This window comes from Thunnus thynnus, chromosome 14 (genome assembly GCF_963924715.1).
Source record: "Thunnus thynnus chromosome 14, fThuThy2.1, whole genome shotgun sequence".
NCBI lineage: Eukaryota > Metazoa > Chordata > Actinopteri > Scombriformes > Scombridae > Thunnus > Thunnus thynnus.
In genome coordinates, this window is record NC_089530.1 from 1,374,323 (window position 1) to 1,398,132 (window position 23,810).

Genomic DNA, 23,810 nt, shown 5'->3' on the forward strand with positions numbered 1-23,810 from the left:
ACCTCAACTCCATCAAACTTTTGTGGGGGCACTTGAAGACTGAGAAAGCCAAGCATTCTGTGACATCACAAGAAGCTCTTTGGAATGTTGTCAAATCATGATGGGACAACATGGGTCATCAGGTTTTGCACAAACTTTTAGAGTCCATGCCAGCTCAAGTGCATGCTGACATACCAAATACTAAGATATTCTGAAATTCTTGTACATTTTTCAAAATTCAACTTTTCACTCAAATTGTCAAGCTGATATTATCATTTATAAAGTGTGTGTGTTTGTGTGAGTGTGTGTGTGTGTGTGTGTGTGTGTGTGCGCACACGTGTGTGTGTGCACCTAATGCCCAGTGTCAGTCGTGCTCTGATGTAGATGATATAGATAAACAGACTCATTAGGGTGTGTTATCTGAGAGCGTGAGAGAACGGAGAGCAGTCGTTACGCCTCTTAGACTTCTCTGTGTGTGAGTGTGTGTGTGTCTGTGTGTGTGGGTGTGTTTGTGTGTGAGAGTGCATGTATGTAAATATATATGTTCATATTGGTTCAGATTGAATACAAAGCTACATAAAAGTGTTTTTATATTGACTATCACTCCTCAATGGGCATCACCTTTATACAGTATGTGATTGATAATATCAAGATAATACTCTACTATGTTAATTCCTTAATTACATAATGACATCTTTGTAGTGATCATTTTATATTAAAAGCCTGTCCAGGGGCTACAAATGAAAACTAGCCATGAAAATCTGTATTGCACTGTGTTGTCCCTGATAAATACATTCTAAGCAACTTTTTTGAATTGACCGCAAAAAGGATTAATATTAGTATGTATACCAGCATTATCCAAATTTTTCCAAATGAACTGTGATTGGTTCACTGTATGACTAAATTCAAATTCATATAGGTTTCCTTGAGTGAGGAGCACCAATATCTTTTTTTTTTTTTTGCTGTTCAAAAAGACCAGAGACCAGAGTCTTTATCTACATCAGCAATCTATATAGTTTTCAGACTAGCTGTTAAACGTCCACAACATAGTACACAACATACTGTGAAGCTCATCAACCTGAAAGCTCTGTATCTGGACTTCAGGAGTTCGGAGCTGTGCAATAGCTAATCCTGTCAGTCTGAACAGTTAATGTTACCTAAAGAAGCTAAAGTGCAGAGCTTCTTTAGGTAACACAACCTAAAGAAGGTTGTGACTATCTGTTAGTTATAACAGATAGTCATCTGAAGTCTGACTATCTGTTATATCTAAGCCATAGTCAGAGTCTATCTTTGTGAAACCAGCCCCTGGGTTGTCAGTCAAATATCAAAACTTTGTTAGACAGACCCTACCAGTGGTCATAATTACCATAAGTTGATAACTCTGAAACTGTTATCAATAAATACAGTATAAGAAAGTGACACAATTATTTTTGACAATTATTCAGCAGCAATGTCAAGAAATAAGATTCTTGAAGTAAAAAAGGACCCTGGATGTCCACAACAGCAAGAAATGTATGATTTTATCTGTTCCTTTTCTTTTTCATGTAGAACTAGGTTTGTGATTATGCTTGGTACAAACTAGTTGAATTTCAGAGGAGGACGGGTGTCTGCTGTCCTCTGCAGGGCGGGCTCTCTTATATCAATTTAATGTACTTCATTTTTTTTCATGCTAATCTATGATTGGCCAAGACACGTAAAATGATGCTCCAAGGGAGGACGTCCTCCCTAACCAATCAACAACCAGAAGACAATAGTGACATCGCGTTGGTCCAATGATAGTTTCCAGATTTCATCTTCAATATTCTCCACTGTAAGGCAGAGTAGCAGCAGTAGATAACGAGCAGTAGATAGCTCCTTGTGTTAGCCAACGCAACAGTTAGCTTGTTGTAGCAGCCTGAAGGACTCTTTATACATCCATGGAAGGACTGTGAAGGACTGTTGTAAAACTAATGGAGGAAATGATCTGGACTGTGCAGTGCAGCAGTGGCAGGACATCAGATTATGTGAGTCAGATACAGCTTCTCTCTCTCTGTCTCTTTGGTCGCTAATTTCATCTCTGATGGTTAAATGTCTCTCTGTGGCTGTTGTGTGAATTAATCTCCTTAACAAGAATGCAGCAGAGAACATATAATGTCCTGTAGGTAGTTTGCTTGTTGAAGTTACAGTGAGCTATCTGGACTCACTCATTAATTTAGAATTGATCCAGTTTTTAATTAAGTGGTTGTTCAGTCAGCTGTTGATGTTGTGTGATTAGTGAATGAGTGTGCAGGAGGTCTTGCTGCTTGCTTGTGACAATTTCTTCAATTCGTTTTTAAGCTGAGTCATATATTGAGTAATAAGCTTAAAGTAACTAGCATAACAAGTGTTAACATGTCAGCTTTGTAGACTATATTTTATATGTGGTGCATATAGATAAGAGTGTGTAAGTCATATATTTGATACATGCATCAATACTGTCTGATGTGAACCTACACTTTTAGATCTGTGAATGTTTTTAGTGTCCAGTCTTTCTAGTATTCAGCACTGATCTGTTCCTGTATCAGATTATAAGCTTTGTGCTACTTTATATATTTCTGTATACTAAGAAAATACATAGGAAACACATGTAAATCATGTGATATGTTGTCTGTTTCTGTTGAGAACATAAATCTGTTGTAACAATAGAACAATATTATAAATTTGAATTTTGCTTTGTTGGTAAAATGACACATTCTGAACCACTCCACAGCTAAAACGAGCACTTCTTTGTTTAGAAACAATATGTATATGCTATATCTTCACCACTCAGGGATTTTGTCTTTGAAAGCAAATTGTTTTATTGGCATATAAAATTGCTCCCCACCCCTCCAATTTCATCAGGTAGACAATGATATAATATGATGCAGTTTGTTGTAAGATTCCATGTTGGTTTTCTTCCTGTCCTCCCCAATTTTTTGAGTCACCAGCCGCCACTGACACATATATATATATATATATATATGTGTGTGTGTGTGTGTGTGTGTGTGTGTGTGTATGTATATACACACATATATGCTGGATATGTTTACATATCCAGGGTATACATCTGGATGAATCCATGGTTCTAGTTGAAGTTTCCTGAAGTTGTTAAAGAAAGTTAAACACTTGATCTGGCATTCATCCATCCAGGCTGCAGGCACCTGTGAGAACACACACACACACACACACACACACACACACAGTGGGTCGACCCTCCCACAGCCTTGGAGCTTAGATTACTATCAATCACTGAGCTCTGCTGCCTCTGATTGTTAAATCATAGACTTTAGTTACATACAAGCTCCTTTATCAGTTGATCTGTAGGAACCGCACACAGGAAGCTGGGCAGACAGAGAAGAGAAGAAGCAGTGTGTGTGTGTGTGTGTGTGTGTGTGTGTGTGTGAATGTGTGTTTATGAGGTCATGGCCTTGACATAAATCCATGTTTTTATTACAGCTCAACATTTCAGTGTTCAACATACAGCTGGATGGAGTTGAGATTTGAGGGCTGTATAACAGAATCAGGGAGTGTATCTTTAATGTATCTTGTTGTCAGTTTAACTGTATGTTGCACAAATTTAACTTGTTGTAAAGTGTTCAATCCTTAAAATTGTTTGTCCTCCACATCTTATGGTGATCAAATGGATAATTGGTTAAATTTTGTAACCAAAATCCAAATATTATGATGGTGAAAGAGTTTGTTCCTAAAATCAGCTGGTCATCATACAAATATTCTCTAAATGCATTCCCAGAGCAATTCAGGTCAGATGGCTGCTTCACAAGATGATGCAAAATGATACATTTTATATCACTGTATGAAGCCACAGAGTAGTTGAAAGTTATAGGGGACTGTCAAACAGCACCTATGTGGACACATTCCATTATTTATTTTAATTGGATGACATCACTCCTTTCCTGATCAGGTCACCCTGCTACATGTTTAAACACATGGGTGCCAGAGCTCCCTAGCACCTAAAAACCTAATGTGTTAAAGTTCCTTTGTCAGGTTTTACAAATTTTAAAATAAATAAATGATTACAAATGAACTGAATGGAAACTACTGAATGTTTCTTTTGCAAATTATAGTTTTTAGATTTTTTTTTAATTAAAGCCAAAGAATACTAAGCCATTTAAAGTGTAACACCTCATGGTTATTCTCCCAAACTAGACGGATATATGTTGAAGATAACACATATACTACATGCTGACAGTAATGTTTGGGGAATTTCCAGTAACATCTCAAATTTGTTCTATAGTTTGGGCCTTTATTTCTATTTCTTATGATAATATTTTACATTGTAAAGTGTCATCATAATAATGTGAAATGTGAAACATTGTTTCAAATTGTAAAACTGCATGTGTGCACAGCTTTGGCAAGTATAGCTCATTGTGGAAGTGGCCTCTCTTTATATCATCATGACCTCAGCAGTGGTGTGTGAGTTGAACAGTGCTGGGACTGATGGCGAGAACTGCAAAATCAAAAGCCAGTTACATTCAGAATAGATGTTTATTACCCCAGAATATTCTTAGAAGATGTATGATTCTGAAAACACTTAAAACCATAATTTGCTTAGCTGTGTATTTAGATCCTCTTCTTATGTTAAAACATTCCATTAAAAGCATTCAAACTTTAACATAAGTAAAAGCACAGAAGTGTTATCAGTAAAAATTTACTTAGAGCAACAAAAGTAAAAATATTCATTATATGGAATCACCTCTCTCAGAGTGTTATATCATTACATACACATTGCTATATATGCTTATGACCACAATCAATGCGTATGACAGTCACAGAAAATTGTATCTTTGACACATTATAGTATATGGGTTATGCTCGAATCAATTCAAACAAATTACTTGTTAGTTCAAATTCATTTTAACTTGACTTTTTGACAAAGTGACAGCCCTATTGCATACCATAAATACTGACATGAGAACTGGCTGATATTAGTAACAGGTCATTCCCCCGCTTCCCCAGCTCAAAACTTCCTCCTTGTTTACTGGTTGACTTGATTAGTTTTATATAAGCTACATTTCAGAGAGCAAATTTTGTCAGAATAATAACAACAACAGAGCCACGTTACGCTCACTGTGTTGCTCATATTTTCTCTTCTCTAATAGATACTGTTTCATTCACAAATTGTTTCATTGTCATTTCATTCAATTGTTTTCCAGGAAAGGTTAATCTATAATAACGCATTTAATTTTATAAAATAATAATTTCATATGTTTTGTTTGTTGGAAAAAATCTCTGCACACCTGACCATGTGACAGGTGTGTTGAAGGAAGTTACAACTTGAAAACAATGAGAAGAACATTTGCACACTGTTTCACATTCCGGGGGAATATTTATTAAATCACAATGTTCCTGTCCAAACTTCATCAAGTATATCTTTTGTTTGTTAAATCTCAGTGTGCAAAGTAACCAGTTGCTTCAGCTTTCAGATAAATGTGGTGGAGTAAAACAGTAGAATATTTCCCTCTGGAATGTGAAGTAAAAGAGCAAAGTGATATATAATGGTAATATTCAAGTGAAATATGCATGCATCAAAATTGTAATTAAAGGGGGCCTATTATTACTCATTTCAAGCGTTATATTTTTATTCTGGGACTCCGCTAGAGTAGCTTTGCATGATTCACAGTTCAAAAAACTCCTTATTTGTCTTATACTAGCTCTTTATGCAGCCCCTCAGTTCAGCCTCTGTCTCTAACAGGCTGTTTTAGCTCCTGTCTCTGTAAGGCCCCCCTCCCGATGAGCCCTCTCTGTTCTGATTGCTTAGCTCCTGGAAACTGCATCACAGCCAACTTCCAGCCACTCTCTCTCTCTCTCTCTCTCTCTCTCTCTCTCTCTCTGTGTGTGTGTGTGTGTGTGTGTGTGCCTTACACATGGTTCTTATCCGGCTCACTCCATTCTTTTATGACCATCATTGTGTTCATCATGTTCTTTCAGAAAAATCACACACACGTTTGTACTTCTGTTCTTGTGAGGACGTTTTACTGGCATCATGAATCTAATTCTAACCTTAACCTTAACCCTAAAGCCAAGTCTAATTTTTGATAAGGAATCTTCAACAGGACACACTCATATCCAGATGTTATGGTAGTGTCTTTTTTAGAGATTGAGTGGAATCTGCTGTAAAGCATGTTAGAGTTGGATTTGGCAACAAAGGTTCTGCTCTTTAAGGAAGCCCTACAGAGATCATTGGGGGATAAACACATACAGTACAGTAAATGAACATTAGATCTTGATGATGGTGCTAGATGAAAAGTCAGAGGATCACCAAGTTTATTAGGATGCATCATTTGGGTCTTTTAATGTCTGCAATCCATCAAGTACATGTTGAGATATTTCACAGGACAGATTTTTCCTGCTGGCTCTTGAGTAAAATTCAAGGGATTACCAAAGTCATTCGAATTCATCCTCTGAGGATCATGAATCTCTGCACAAAATTTCATGGTAATCCATCAAATAGTTGTCGAGCCATGCAGCTGTGTTGCCAAAGAGGTTGGGGTGATGGAAAGAGCTGCAGCAAACAGCATTGTCATGAGCGTATCAGCAGAGTGAGTGAGGCTGGAATTCTGCTTCTCTGGGCTGCATGTAGGCCAACATGCACAGTTTGCGTGGCTGTTTCTATTATACTTGTATGTGATATGTTTATGTTAGTTTTTGTCTCCACTTTGGATCCACATCCTGGCGGGAATTGAATTAACCAATCAACTTGGGGTGTAGATCTGTGTGATGCATTGTTGAGATTTGGAGGGTATGTGTGTTGGCTCCTCTGCGGTAACCCATAACACCCTTCTTTGCATGAGTTTGCAGAGACGTTTACATGTATCTTCAGAAAAGCATAATTTCAGCCTGAGTTTCAGGTGTTAATGGCTGTGCTATACACTTGCAAGAATATAACCGAACGTTACACACACACACACACACACACACACACATACCACATACTGACACACAGAGCTGGGAGTCTGCGTGGTGTCTCTGCAGGCTGTGAATGATGTACTGGTTAAATGAGCAGCTTTATCAGAGAGGTGGCTTCATGTCATCAATATCCTCTTATATAAATGTCAGCCAGGCCATTTTACTCACAGCTATTTCCCACACTGCTGATTACATTACTTTCTCAGCCTCTCTCTCAGTCCATCATCTACCTCTCTCACTCTTCCTTCATCCTCTCTTTACCTGCGCTCCATTAATCGTTCTCTGCTCTGACTTTTTCTTTGTTTCCTCTCTCTCTCTCTCTCTCTCTATCTCTCTCTCTCAGTAGTGTGTCAATAGCCTGCCTCCATGAAACAAGTCAATTTTCTGCTGCCGTGGCAGGCGAATAAATCTTAGAGCAATCTGAGAGGCCAGAGATATTTATTTGTGTGTGTGTGTGTGTGTGTGTGTGTGTGTGTGTGTGTGTGTGTGTGTGTTCTTGCACACAAACATATATACACCCGCACATTCATGTGTGCGCACACCAAAACAGTACACATAAACAGTTGACAGGGTGTTGAGGGATGTGTTTGGTTTTCTTGTTTTTCTATTCTTTTTGTTCTTTTTATTGAGAAATTCAGCTGCAACACACATTCATACAGTACATATATGCACACACACGCAAAATGACACATGATGTGTGTGTGTGTGTGTGTGTGTGTGTGTGTGTGTGTGCGCGCGTTCCCTGTTAAAATTTACCTGTGTGGTCCACTGTAAGAATGAGATATGTGTCCTTCATTGACAGAGTAACACATATGAAGGACAACAGAGTCATATTCACTTGTACACACACACATAAACTGAGACATAAGAGACAGGAAGAGTGAGACAAACTGTGTGTGTGAGTGTGTGTGTGTGTGTGTGTGTGTCCTCAGGAGTAGATTTTGTGTGGGCCAAGTGATTCATTACCAGGAGTTGGAGTGTGGTGCGGCCTGGGAGGCCAGCTGATTTAAAGGAAAATGTCAGGCGCAGAAGGGCATTTACAACCTTGCACACACACAGATAAGCTCATATTTATTATATATACAGTATCCCCCTCTCACCCCTCTCCCATGGAGGGTGGTGGTGGTGGTGTGTCTTCCTCAAGCTCGGGTCCTCCCTGGGAGTTTGAGGGTTCTGTGCAGTATCTTAGCTGTTCCTAGGACTCCGCTCTTCTGGACAGAAACCTCAGATGTTGTACCAGGAATCTGCTGGAGCCACTCTCCCAGTTTGTGGGTGACAGCCCCCAGTGCTCCAATTACCACTGGCACCACTGTTGCCTTTACTCCCGACATCTTTTCTAGCTCCTGTTTCAGCCCTTGGTATTTTTCGAGCTTCTCGTGTTCCTTCTTTCTGATGTTGCTGTCGCTTGGGATTGCTACGTCTATCACTGCTGCCTTCTTCTATTATTTGTCGTTCAACGCGATTCGGTTGGTTAGCCATCACCAGTTTGTCAGTCTGGATGTTGAAGTCCCACAGAATTTTAGCTTGGTCATTGTCAACCACCTTAGGAGGTGTCTTCTATTCTGACCTTGGGACTTTGATTATGGCGTTCCATGTACGCTGTTCCTGCCTGCATCTTACACCCTGCTATTATGTGCTGATCTCTGTATATCAGTATCATTTTATTATTATTTTTTCTGTCTTATTTTCTCCATTATTGAAATTCTGATCGAAATGCTTCAACAGTGACACCTGCAGGGCAGGAGGAGAAAGGACAGTGTGTGTAAGTGGTGGTGGGGAGCAGAGGAGGACGGGCTCCACAGGGTGGGATCTCTTATATCAATTTAAAGTACATTTTTTTCATGGTAATCTATGATTGGCCAAAATATGTAAAATGACGCTCCAAGGGAGGACATCCTCCCTAACCAATCAACAATCAGAATACAATATTGACATCGCGTTGGTCCAATGACAGTTTCCAAATTTCATCTTCAATTCTCTACAACTGTATGTGGTAAAAATGACCACTTCTTTTGTTGAGCAGTAGATCGCTGCTTCCGTTAGCCAACGCAACAGTTGGTTTGTTGTAGCAGCCCTGAAGGACTGTTAAGGACTTTTGTTAAGCTAACGGAAGAATGGATTTGGACTGGGGGGCAGCTTGAGAGCTCCGCTCTGCTGGCGCAGCCTTGGGCCTCGCTGCCTCAGCTGTCCGGGCTGGACCCTCAGTGGGGCTGCGGTGACTCGCTGCAGCCCGACATACCACTGCTCTGAAGTGAACTCTTTCAACAATAGAAAGTTAACATAATTTAAATGAAACTGTTAACCAACAAACAAGATGACCAACAGCCACAAATGAGAATTATGACATGATTACTTCATCTCCATGAACGAAAGAAGACATCAGATAACGTGAGTCAGATACAGCTTCTCTCCCTCTGTCTCTTTGGTCACTAATTTCTTCTCTGATGGTTAAATGTCTCTGTGGCTGTTGCGTGAATTTATTTCCTTAACAAGAATGCAGCAGAGATATATATATAATGTGCTGTGAGTAGTTTGCTTGTTGAGGTTACAGTGAGATGTCTGGACTCACTCATTCATTTGACATTGATCCAGTTTTTAATTGAGTGGTTGTTCAGTCAGCTGTTGATGTTGTGTGATTAGTGATGGCTGCTTGTTGTGACAATTTCTTCAGTTTGTTTTTAAGCTGAGTCATATATTGAGTAATAAGCTTAAAGTAACTAGCATAACAAGTGTTAACATGTCAGCTTTGTAGACTATGTTTTATATATCGTACATATAGATAAGAGTGTGTAAGTCATGTATTTGATACATGCATTAATCCTTTTTGATGTGAACCTACACTTTTAGATCTGTGAATGTTTTTAGTGTCCAGTCTTTCTGGTATTCAGCACTGATCTGTTCCTGTATCAGATTATAAGCTTTGTGGTACTTTATATATTTCTGTATACTAAGAAAATACACAGGAAACATGTGTAAATCGTGATATGTTGTCTGTTTTTGATGAGAACATAAATCTGTTTTCACAACAGAACAATACTATAAATTTGAATTTTGCTTTGTTGGTAAAATGACACATTCTGAACCACTGCATGGCTAAAATGAGCACTTCTTTGTTTAGAAACAATATGTGTATGCTAAATGTCTCTAAAGAAGCAGCCTTTTCATCACTCACCACACTTGTTTTTGAAAGCAATTTGTTTTGTTGGGATATAAAATTCTATATGATTGTCCCCCACCTGATGAAATTGAAGGGGTGGGGAACAATGATATAGAATGATGCGATTTGTGGTAAGAAGTGCTATCACACTTTTCAGGTACTTTATGGAAAGTCTCATTTTGTAAGAATAACACTGTTGTATGTTCCAGCCCCACCAACATCTGTTGTGTTTTTTGTTTGTTTGGGTTTTTTCCTGTCCAAACTCATGACAAAGCTTCCATAGCTCTCAACCATATCACACTGGATTGAACAGTAGATGGAGTTCATTCAGTTGTCATGGAACTATAGATGTTGAACTTTCCAAACTTATTGTCCATGTTGGCTTCAAAGTTGAGCTTGAAAGCAAACTTTGCATCGTACTCATTTAATTACTAAGATCTGGGAACACTGAAACATCACTAAAATAAGTCGGATGGGTCAAGAAACAGTAAAATTACACAAACTGTTGTAAATATGGATCACAGTAGACTCCCATGTTAAAATATCCAACTGAGCAGCAGAGATAAACATGTTTACAGCCTGGTATGAAAAACAGTTTAGGTCTCTATAGCTCATTTCCCCTTTCATGATAACTGTACGGGGGTGATTTTTTTTTATAACTCACCCATTTAAATTTTATTAAGCCATAAAGCTATGCATAATTAAGGAAGTGGCTGCTTTGAGTGACAGGTCGCTAGCCGTTAGGTGGCTTGTTTCAGTAACCAGACTTTCTTTCAGTCCGCCTCAGCTCCACTATCATTGTAGAGTACAAAAAAATAAGAAACATAAATATTTTTGGTGAAAACAATTCACACTAATTTTTCCTAGTGGCCACTCACAACCCACCATTAGCAAAGAGACATGTGTAAAACAGTTGACAAGACACCTCGAACTGCAAACAAGGTTGATTATTACTCTTTGTATTTTTAATGTTTAATCCATGAAGGTCTTATATTTATAAAACTTTCTTCGAGTCCAGAAAAGCAATTTTTAAAGTTTGTGAGGTCATCACAGCATCTATGGGCTGAGCAGGAACTCAGCAAACCCGAAAGCTAGAAAACTTTTTGGCTCATGCCAGGCGAGCAGTTTTCATTTGAGTGTATAGGCACCATCTTTTAGTCCATTATCCAGTTCCTTTACAAAACATCAAAAAACATCAGTGAAAAAATCCTTGTATTAGATATATTCACTGTGTTTATTATAAAATATATTAATTACAACACCACAAAGCATACGAAGTATTTATGCAAGTCATTTTTACAATAAGAAAAAATTAAAATGAATCCCCTCTAATATTTATTTCACTCATTTATTTATTCATGTCCTAATTTAGATGAAGTTTTTTTATATTTATTATAATAATTTAATTAAACTGCATACAGTTTTTCCTTTTTTTACTCATGGTCCTGTATTCATGCTAATGTTGATGTGGAAAATCATAAAAATGATAATGACAAGTTCAGTGTATCTGCGTGTATGCATGATCAATTTTAAATACTGTATCAGCAAACTAATAATACATTTTATTTATATAGTGCTTTTCAAGATACTCAAAGACGTTTTACACAGAAGAAAAGAAAACCTCTATATTCTTCTAAAAGGTGATGATTGAGTGACAGATTGCGTCTCCTCCCAGCTCTAACCTCTCATTGACAGTCAGTCATCCTGCACTAATACACTCACAGAGAACTGAAGCAATGCAACGCCCACTCACTAATGCACATCATTCACTTCAATGAGAGCTGAATGAAGTCTCATCCCTATTTGGTTGTTTAAGTCACACACACACACACTTTACTGCTTACAAATGTATGCTGTGAGTATGCTGCAGGTTCACTGTAATCTGCTGTATTTATTTATTTATTTATTTATTATTCTGCTGGTTATCCAGAGGTGATAGGCGGAGCTAATCAGTGCACTGGGCTTCCTGTCAAACAACAATCAGTTGAGACTGTCTGGATTAAAGAGGCTCTGTTTTTGTCTGATGCTGCTAAACACCTTGCCTTTAATTAAACATTGATTTTTCTTTAGTACACTTCTCGCTGACAAATGACATGCTGCTCCAGCGCTCCAGCAATAACAATATTTGTTGTTATTAATGACCGCCAACTACTTTTCAGAGAGAAAAAAAACTGCATCCTTTTGAGATTATCTCTTGAATGTCATTAAGTCTTCGCCCAGCAGCAGGTAGTTAACTACCCAACCTTGGATGTGACACCCTATTGACCACAACTGGCTGGGAAAACAATGACCTGGATCATTACATTGGCTGACATATGGAAAGAGTGATTTCCAGCCAACTCTGTTGTGTCCCTGCAGTGAACCTCCTTATAGAGGAGAGGAGAGGATTTAATGTATCTGCAGGGGTCCTCTCTAAGTCATATGGTAGAAAAATATGAATGTGGAAATCTGTGTGTACCATGCATATTAGAAGGGGAAAAAATAGCTTGGAAGGATGGCATGTTCTGTCAAGATGCATTCTTCTGGCAATAATGAGACTTCAAGCATGTGTGTCAGGCTTTCAAAATAGTACTAAACACAAAGTACAGCACAGGATGATGGGAATGTCAGCAGTTTTGGTCAACTTCCTGGTGGCTCAGAGGATCACCAAGCTCATTTGGATACATCTTCTGGACAAAAAGATGTTTCAGTCAACAGCTGCTGTACACATCCACCAAATGAAAGCACAGTCAGCTGTCACATTATTTAAATCTGAACTATTCCCATGTAGGTTGTGTGGAGAAGTATCCAGCACCCCACACAACAACCCCCCCCAAAAAATGGACATAATTGAAAAAAATCAATCCTTTCACCAAACAAAACCCCAGATTATGTTCAATAACATGTTTTCAACTCTGTTCCCTAGAAATTCAGTTTATATGCTAACTTTTGAAAGAAAAGTCTAACTGCCTGAATAAAATGTTTTAATCAACAGAACTAGGAAACATTTTTGATGAATGTATCAGCAAAGTTGCAAAATGTTGATACTGATACATAACATTGACAAAGCTGACTCTATTTATTTGTTTTTCCAACAATATCTATTCATAGCAACTGCCATGATCAGATTTCTGGATGGTTATGTTTAGGCACTCACAGCATTTGGTTAAGGTTTTGTTTAAAAGCCTTACAGGGACGCCCCATTGCATCCCTTTATGTAACAGTGTTGATCTGTATGGTCGCAGTTAAATAAACTAGAGCTGCAACAATCAGTCAATTGACAGAAAACTATTTTGATAATCGCTTAATGGTTTTCAGTCATTTTGTGAGAAAAAATTAAAAAATTCTCTCATTCCACTTTCTCAAATGTGAGTATTTTCTGTTCTCTTCTTAGTCCTCTATGACAGTAAACTGAATATCTTTGGGTTATGGACCGTTGATTGAGACAAAACAAGAGATTTGATGTTGCATCTTGGACCTTGGGAAACACTGATCGACATTTGTCACCATTTTATGACATTTTATGGACCAAACGACTAATTCAGAAAATAATCCAGATACTAATTGATGATGAAAATAATTGTTAGTTGCAGCCTTAAAATAAAATAACCAAAAAATATAGATAACAGTTATTCATTTTGTCAATGGTGACTGTATATCACCTTTGGTCAGACAAAAAAATATATTATAAATCATAATTCAAAGTTGTGAGAAAATTATGGAAAATGAAACATGTTGAAGTGTTTCAGTGGCATAAAAACTAACATGCAGAATGAATTGAAGTTGGCTGATAACTGGTATAAAAATGATTTTTGCACAATCAGCATTTGACAATCATACAAAATGTATAAAGAGGCCTTCTGTTCAGTGTTTGCACACCAAGTAATACAAATTATTAATTGTATTTCCATTAAAAAACTGATTAAATAGATAAAGGAATTGAAATTCAATCAATCCCTTCATTCAAATTAAAAAGAAAACAGTTCATTTTGAAATCCTCCACTGGCTCTTTAATGAGTTTCTCGGGGCCCCGCATCTTACACAGCTCATAAATAACCATCTCAACTTTCAGACCCAGGCATGAACTGAAAAAATTGAACATTGAAATTGGAGTTTCAGGTTTTTGTCATCAAAGCAGCGATTTGTCACAGTCTGCAGCTGGAGAGGAGGGAGGAAAGGAAAAGGTTGGGTGACACCGCTCACTATTAATGAACACATCAGACTATTGCCATCAGTCATCAGTAATGAATAAATCACTTTAGTCACGGTCCACAGTCAGTGAAGACTGAGGCCAATCACATGGCTTCATCCTGCCCTCTGGGTGTGGACAGGGGTCACATTCTCAGCAGGAAGACTTTCTAACACCTTGATTTCTATTAAATCATCTATGTGTAGAATTTTGATTGTTGTATCTTTCAAATCATTCAAATTATTTTTTATTAAAAAAAAAAATTCTGGACAATCCCGGTGAAAAACTAATTTCTGTGTTGTGTTTTGTTGAGTCTTTTTTGACACCTCTACTAAGGACAGTCAAAGTAAGACATTTTCGAATTCTCCACAAGACATGTAACACAAAGCTACTATTTGCATCTGTTTATATCACAGAATATGTGTTATTTTCTATAGCCATTTAAATTCCTCATATTTATATGTAGTATATGTTTAATTGTTCACAAAATCTATAAAAAAGCTGTCAGTGTAAATGGTCCTGGTGAATTTAGAACTAGAACAGGAGGTTATTAATTGTAGAATTTCATTGTGCCATATCAGAGGTTGTGTATAGTTATCATAGGAGGAGGCCAAGATGAATATAAAGTTGGTCTGAAGTGTCTTCAGAAAGACTCTATTAATAAAATGTATTATTATTATGATTGAAAAATGAGCAAGCTATCAACAAAAAATGAGCAGTAATAGCTAAGACATGTTGAATAGTTTTTAAATGGGTGTTGTTCATACAATGGTAGGAGGTCCAGACTAAAATGAAGTTGTTCTTAAGTGTCTATGATTAAAAAATGTTGACAAAAATCTGAAAATCTTGACTGTTTTTTTATGCACTTTTGAGACAGTCCCTAACTTCAGCCCAGGCTCTATCTGCTGTCAAGTCACCAAGGTGCCAGGCTTCAATATCGGATCATGGACCAATATTGGAGGTAAAAAGTCAGCTTTACCCTGCACTGAACAACAAATCTGATGATTTAGGATGAAAATCAACACCCTGAATGTCTGAATATTGAACTTAAAAATCTTTACTATTTGATGAAGAATTTATAAGGAGGGTCTTTTTTTAATGTATCCACTGTAAAGGGTGCTGGTCTGGGGGTATTTTCAGTGCAAAATTTATATTCAGCCTGAAGCTGGTGCTAGTGAAAAGCGCACTAACTATCCGAAATGCAAAGGAGAGCATGAATGTGTTCATCACATTTCATGACAAGCATCCCATCGGATTGTAATTCATGTGTACAGGTGTACATTTTGGCCTGATGGTGGTGTTTGAGGAAAAGTCAATGGGTATTCATCATATGGGGATAATGATTATGAAAATCTGCCCACTTGTTATTATTACTTGTCATTAGGACCCACCAGTAGTCAAATATAATTACATCATTTTATGAGATACTATATAAATGTCCCCCTGCCTTTCTGTGTATATTTCCTGTCTCTCGGTGTGCGCTCCTTCCTCACTCTATGTCCTCTCTGTCTCCTGGAAGTAGTGCCATCCATCATAGGAAGCTCCTTGCTCGGAGTTCTCAGAGGTGCAGCTGTTCTGTTCTGTGCTCCGAGAAGCAGGCTCTGCACAACAAGACATTCATCACAGGTCAAACCCTTCCTCACAGCACACGCCTACACGTCTACCGTGTGGATGTGTGTACAGAATCCTGTTGGTACACACATTTTCCAGAATGAAGTCATTGTGGTGTTTGCGCTTATCTGTGTGGTTAAACACTGTCTTATCAGTGAGCTGTTGGCTCCTCTTTGCTGCTCAGTGGCTAATTTTGTTGATCTCTCTCTCTCTCTGTCCTCTTCTGTCTCTTTATGTCTCTCTGTCTCTTTTGGCCTAGCGGTCAGAGTGACATTGTGATTTGTAGGCTACATCTGACCAGCCTGGCTTCAGGTCAGAGACAGACAGCAGCTTGTTAGGAGGCTACCTTCAGCTAATACCTCACTTACAAGTCTACCTCTGTGCTACACTCACTCACAGAATGAACATAAGCACAATCAGTAACATTCAGGTAAGTGATTAAAACAACAAATAGAGGGAACAGACTACTAATGTCATTAGGACACCAGTCCATTTACACTGTCAATAAATTACAACAGTTACACTTGGCACTAGTCATCAGCTAAGACTGGTACATTTTGACTTGGTACATCCTCCTAACTTGACTAAACACATTGGCAGGTATCCAGACTCTTCTTATTCTTGTGTTTTTACTGTGACAACTGCTTCAGTTGCAGAGAAATTCAGTTGCAGCATCACTCCACAAACCAGGAGCAGACTAGAAGGCTACAGGTTGAGACCAAATTCTAATTGAAAGATACAGTCTATGTTTATCTGGCATCATGACAATTTATTGTGTTCAGTCATGTTTTTTCCACAGTATATTACACACAGATCAGGTTTTTTTATATGCGATGTTGCAATATGTTCATAGTGAACGTATCTGCAAAACACAACTCATAGCACGTGATTAAGATTAAGGGTAGGTAATGGTCTTCATTTGAAAAAAAAAAAAACGCACAGAACACACCATACAAAATACAAAATACAAAGCTATACACAACAGAATAGAAATTCATAATATAAACTATACTCAGTGGTCACACAGCTGATTGGTCTTTAGTAATGTTTTTAGTTTGAATGTATTGATTGAACTACAGTTCCTCATATCATCAGGTAGGGCATTCCACTGACTTGTGGCTTTCACAGAGAAAGCTGACTGCCCAAATGTAGTGTGATGAAATGGTATGGTACAATCTTGTATAAAGGATATTCTGGAGGATCTAATAGAACTTACTGAGCGAGTGTACACAAAGTCACATAGTGGAGGAGAGGCCAAACCATTTCAAATTTTATAAACTAGGCACAAATTTGAGAATAATCTAAAATTGTCTCAGTAAAGTGTATTTCTCCAATACCCTACAGTGATGGAAATGCATTGGCTTTTTGTCCAGAGTTTTTAGAGTTTGTTTGTATAAGGACTCAAGAGGTTTTATGGCTGTTTCTCCAGCCTGCCCCCAACATGTGATGCAATAAGACATATGGGAAAGAATCATAGCATGCATAAATAGGCTGCATCCAAAGAGAAACAGTTTCTAATGTGTCTAAAATTTGCCAAGTTGTACTTTATGGTTTTAACCGTTTTTTTAACATGTTTCTTAAAGTTCAAATTTGGATCCAGAGTCACACCAAGATATTTAAAATCAGTAACTGTCAATCTTTTCACCTTTGATGAAAATATCAGCATTAGGAGGTTGTCTTCAGATGTAGGATGACACTCTGCTCTCTGTGTGGCCTCTGTTGAGTACACAGAGCACTCACATAGAGTACGGTTTTTCTCCAGCACAGAGGAGCCTACAGGCCTGAAGAACTGAGTCACTGCTATTGATCAGCCTCATGTTGTACAGTATCTGTATTTGTACAGAATCATGGTCATTTGTGATGTGAGATAATAAAACTTGTAGTTTCTGACTTTAAAACCATAGAATTTGCTTAATTGCAAACACAAGAAAATGTGTTGGACCCAGCTGTTCCATGAGTTATTTTAAAGCCACTATGTGTAGGATTTGCACATTTCTGACATTGATTCCTATTGGCCGTTTCAATAACTGCAACAACAATGGTTTTATACAGTTTGTATTCAATATCAGTTTATAACAAAGATATTAAAGAGGAATAATAGAACTTTGAAAAATACACAGAATGTTTTCCTCTTCAAAGTGAATGTACATTACAACATAATTTGATTGTTTGGACCTTTAATAATATGTGAATACAATGCTATATGTTAGTCTGATGGAATTGTTAACGCTAATAGTTATGAAATGATCACATTCAAACCTTCACTTAACTATAACCCATAAATCATTTGCATGTATCGTGTTTTTCATACACACATAATTGTCATCTTCATAATGATTTTTTTAAAAGGTAGCTCATTGCAGATTTGATTACTCTGCATTGTATAAAGTTTCACCTTCAGTACAATAAATTCCTATTTGATAATAATTCTGCACGTGTCAGCACTGCTGATTGTTTTGTAGTAAACAGTTAAAGGGAAACAGTCACAAACATGGGAAAACTAATGCTGTTTCTTTTTATAGATGTGTGCAGCTCTTTAAAGTTAGTAGTGTCAGTGGAGGACTGTATAGCCACAGGGGTCCATATTTACAGCAGAGCAGACAGGGGCCCCTGGTCGGCACTTCACAGAGCACACTTCCCAAAGATGAAATTAAAAACCTACGCGGAAAAGTGAATGTTTCTCCATTTAGGAGGGGGTATCAGATGAAGGCATCACATCCATCAGTGTGGACGTTGAGCTCACTGATGGAGAATGAAATGGGCAAGGGTGCAGGCGGGAGGCCCACTCCGAAAAGATCCAAGACAAGGCGTGTAATCAAATGTCACAGCACAACCAAGCCAGGAGTAAATTACGAAATAAAACTGTCCGAGGACTTTGTCAGAGCTCCAAAAGGCTGTGACTGCAGATGGCCTCCCTAAACTCCCCTAATCACTCATTCATCTTTTTTATAGTCTGCTACTAAATGTTTAGCTGTGGGGCTGATGATGGACAAATGCTCTTATCCATCCATCCATCTATCTATCTATCTATCTATCTATCTATCTATCTATCTATCTATCTATCTATTTTGGCAGTGTTGGGTAATGTTACTTTTGAAAATAACGCGTTTTGTTACAACATTACTGCCATTAAAAAGTAACTTGTTACGTTACCTACTGAGAAAAGTAACACAAGTGCTTTTGCATGACTGAAAATGAAAAGCCCTTTGTGATTCCTTGTGCATGTTGGTTATATATATATATATATTGTATATATATTGTGGTGAGCAGCATGGAACAGCAATGTCAACCCTTACTGACATACAACACAGGAGGACAGGATCTCAAAAACACAGTAGAAAAAATACAACTGTGGTCAAGAAATGTAGCAGTCACCTCACTCATGGTTCAAACTATAAAGCAGCACATGAAAAGATGACAATTACCAACATAAACAACCATTTTCTGAACAGACACATTACAAATACTAACAAAAAGTAGCATTTGCATTTTGGAACATAAAACAGCAACTTAACAAACTACCCAGACCAGCAGTAGGCATGAGGAGAAATGAGGTTTACTGAATTGGTTATTTATATATGGAAGCCTGTGGGTGCAATCAATGAAAAAAAACAACATTATTTCACTTATATTCTACTATGTCTTATTTTCTTGCATTTTCCATGTCACAAAATGTCAGATAAAACCAAAACAACCAGATCCATCTGCACTGCAATCACCAGGAGTATGTGGGAAAATGTTTGGGGGGTTTTAGTGAACTAAACCTTTATTATTGTTGACTGTATTTATACATATTTACCAGTTTAGGTGAACCATCAGTTTAATTAATATTTTTGGAGCAGTGAAGTTAATTTTCGACCTTGGAAATAGAAAAGTAAACTCAAAACCTTGAGTGAAGATATTTTTTGTCAAACTACATTTTTATTATTGTTTACTACTTATTTATTATTATTGGTTCTGATTATTGTTGTGCTCATATTTTATTTCCTTATTGTTGTGTATTACACTATGTTTTTCTAAATCAAACTGTGGACATTCTGGAATAAACAAACATTTAAAGTAGCATGGCGCAACATAACCTCTGTATTGTTACAGTGTGTGATTGTTAGCAGTGGTAATAGAAGCTGTGCAGTAAAGAGCAGTAGCTGTAATACTAGTGCAGTGTGTTAGTGTGTGTGTGGTTTGGTGACAGTCCATGCTTGCAGGGCTGTAGCCAAGATTTTAAAAGCACTGAGGACACAAGTACAAGTCACCCCCTCCTCACCCCACCCCCACTGATGATTTGGATTTGTTATATTTTATTTACTGATCACAATCTGTCAACTTATTCTTTGTGCAGACATTTATTTAGAAACTTTTCAAGTGTTTTATATGTGTGTGTATATATATATATATATATATATATATATATATATATATATATATATATATATATATATATATATATGTGTGTGTGTGTGTGTGTGTGTGTGTGTGTGTGTGTGTGTGTGTGTAGGCAATGTTATCTATTTAACAGTTTGATATATTTTATGAAGACAGAGACATCATGTCACAAACATGGTAGAACTAATGGCTTACTGGCTCATTCAAAGTTGTGGGAATGTATAAGTGTATTTTAGTGTGAGTGAAAATTAGTTGGATAAAGACAAAACTTGTGTCTTCTCAGCCTCTCAGCTTCATATTTTACAGTCCAGTCAGGACAGTAAGTGACAAGCTGTAGCTAGCTCTTTATATTTTGTATTAACTTAACCTCCTGGTTGGTCAGATATTAGTTTTGAACATATAATCTACATAATCCAGCTAACATATATCATATGTAGGTCTAATACTTCTCTAAAAACTGATCCGTTGTTTTATATTAGTTGCTTCATAATGAGAATAGAATGTGTTTAAGAGACTAAACAACTGATTTGTTTTTGTATTGCTTTCTGTTTCCTTTTGAAGGAGTAAAGTTGTGAAGGAAAAAATAAAAATAAGTGTGTCCTGATGGTGATATTTGTGTTTCAGTGGCTGTGGGGGGCTGTACTCCTGTACACCGGGCATGGTGCTATTTTTGAGGGGAGGGGTGGGTGATGCCCTCCTCAGTCAAACTGCCGTCTCTCTCAAATGTTACCATGCTGATATACGGCGCTCACACTCTGCTGCGCTCTCACTTTTTTGTTTTGTTTTTTTCCACTTGCTGGGACTCTTGTTAGTTTCTGACTCTATTTGTGTTTGTGTGTAATTGGGCTGAAGGCTGAAGCAGAGCGGGTTTATCCAAATTGGCACGCGCTTGCTTGATGATCTAATGCGCGATGCCAATTACACCTTGTATGGAAATGAGGATAATATCACGCGGCGAACAACATTTGCTTGTTTTTGTGACAAATTACCTAATTTTAGTAAGAACGTGTCAAGTGGGCCTGCTCTAGTTTCTAATTGGACTCCTCCTCTCCACCGTGCCCACTAATTACCACACTGCACACACACGAGAGAGAGAAAGTGAGAGAGAGAGAGAGAGAGAGAGAGAGAGAGAGAGAGAGAGAGAGTAATTGATTGCCTTCCAGTCAGTAATAACTTGTTAGTGGTGGTCAGACGCTGCTGCTTTTGGTGCATCACCGTCCACCGGATGGTTCGGCTCGTGCCTCTTTGTACGTCGACCTGGAGAAGTGGATCTGAGACGTGGCGGGATTGTAACTGGAAGTCAGAGGTGTCCCTGCAGCCTGCAGCTCAGCGGCCAACATGCGGCTGCTGAGGCACCTGTGATCCGAGCGACGGATTGTATTTACTGTCGTGTTATCTCTCTGCACTACTTTACCACAACCTGTCGGCGTGCCCTCGCTTTGAATCACCCTTGTCTAAATTACCACAGTCAGGTGTGACCCGCTGTGCCGCTATGACCTCTAAAGACGACTCAAAATGCCCGGTGGTGCTGGAGGAGCGGAGGCGCAGTCCGCTGGATCAGCTCCCGCCGCCGGCCAACTCCAACAAGCCGCTGACTCCGTTCAGCATCGAGGACATCCTCAACAAGCCGTCGGTCAGAAGGAGCTACTCCCTGTGCGGAGCTGCACACCTCATCTCTCCCGGAGAGAAGCTGCCCTCGGCGGGTCACAGTGTGTCCGGCCGGGCGCTGCTCAGTCAGACCTCTCCGCTCTGCGCGCTGGAGGAGCTGGCCAGCAAAACCTTCAAGGGCCTGGAGGTCAGCGTCCTGCAGGCTGCCGAGGGTAAAAGACTGATTTTGTTTTGACAGGTCTTTCTCTTTTTTATTGGAATTATAAGAATAATTATAAGCATAATCGTGTATTATTATAGCAATAACAATATTTTCTTTTCTGAAAATTGCAAAACCTAAAGTTAGATCCCGCGGGCTTTCGGGAGAGAAACGTGCGTGTACATGTTGGTCTATTTGTGTTTTTTTCTATTCATAGTTGTGATTCCCGAACAATTCAGCAACTTGCTTTGTGTAAAAAAAAATATGCAAAAGTCTAACAGCGGTTGTAATTTTTTATACATTATATTTATTCTTAATTTGGTGAAACACTAAAGACACGTGTAACATTATTAAATTATGATCATTCTAAAGATTGTGGGTAATTCAAACTTAGCTTTAAAACAATATGCAGTTATGTTTTCATGACTAATATCTGATTCCGGGCAGCAGCATGGAAATCCATATATTAAAATTACGTTTTTAATTATTTTAATAAATCACAGTTCATGCAAGAAAAATGGAGACATTTTATTTTTATATAATAAAAATGTCTTCTGGTAGCATTCAGGATATTGGAGAGAAATATTATGTAGTCTATGATATGCCAGTTATTCTACTTTAGCAGAATTTTAGTGGAGCGGTTTTGGAGTTTTTATCTTATTTTTGCATCTTACATGACCTGGATCATCCTTCTCTCTTAGGCCGAGACGGTCTGACGCTCTTTGGCCAGAGGAACACACCTAAGAAAAGGCGAAAGTCCCGCACGGCGTTCACCAACCACCAGATCTACGAGCTGGAGAAGCGCTTCCTGTACCAGAAGTACCTGAGCCCGGCGGACCGAGACCAGATCGCTCAGCAGCTCGGCCTGACCAACGCGCAGGTCATCACCTGGTTTCAGAACCGGCGGGCCAAACTCAAGCGGGACCTGGAGGAGATGAAAGCGGACGTGGAGTCTGCTAAGTCGGTGGGCACTGTGGCCTTCGAGAAGCTCGCCAAGCTGGCAGAGTTGGAGAAGTGCGCGGCGGGAGGTATGGGCGGGGGGCCAGTGACAGCGTCCGGCCACACTGAATCCGACCCGATTTCATCCAGGTCCCACCACGACACAACCGAGAGCCTCGACTCCAGCAGGCCGCACATGTCGCCTCCTTCGCCAGCCTCATCGCGGTACACAGACCGGCTGAGCAGCAAGTGTTGCTCAGAGGATGAGGATGAGGAGATTGATGTGGATGACTAAATGATGCCAGTGGTCACATGTATGCAGACAGAAACTCTGGCTTCATGAAACTATTTAGAGACAGGAGTCAGTGCTTTGATTTGAGAGAAGCCGCGGGCCTACTGCTCATTTCTGCTGAGGAACAAGCGCGCGCTCGGAGAACACGCGCAACAGAGAAACAACCTTCAAGGACTCAAAAGGCAAGGAAGCAATCATGCAGGTGCACACACTAACACACGAGCCGGTTGTTTATTCTGGTTACAATCACAGAAATAGTTCACCGCATGTTTTATTTGCTTTTATTTTTGGGAAAGGATTTCTGACTGCGTCATTTCTGATGAGCTGGAGCCGACTGTTTTCTGTTTTTTGATATGAATTGTTCAGAATTGATAATCACACACAGAATCACGTGTAATTGCTTGTAATAAATCTCGATTTAATATATTTATAATGCTTTGTACACCATTTAAGTGCCTTTAGAAAATCCAGAACGCATAAAACTGTATAAATTGTAATGTAAAATATAAACAATGTAAAATAAAAATACATTTTCAAATATTCAGCCTTT

The 23,810-nt window shown here is 38.6% G+C and overlaps 1 protein-coding gene across 1 annotated transcript; it reads left to right on the forward strand.

Moving 5' to 3' along the window:
• Positions 1 to 20,860: 20,860 nt before the first annotated feature.
• On the forward strand, positions 20,861 to 23,725 carry lbx1a (ladybird homeobox 1a). Its single transcript, XM_067611078.1, has 2 exons — positions 20,861 to 22,042; positions 22,731 to 23,725. The coding sequence occupies exons 1-2, from the start codon at positions 21,715 to 21,717 to the stop codon at positions 23,261 to 23,263; spliced, it is 861 nt and encodes a 286-aa protein (XP_067467179.1). The 5' UTR covers positions 20,861 to 21,714; the 3' UTR covers positions 23,264 to 23,725.
• The last annotated feature ends 85 nt before the right edge of the window (positions 23,726 to 23,810 follow it).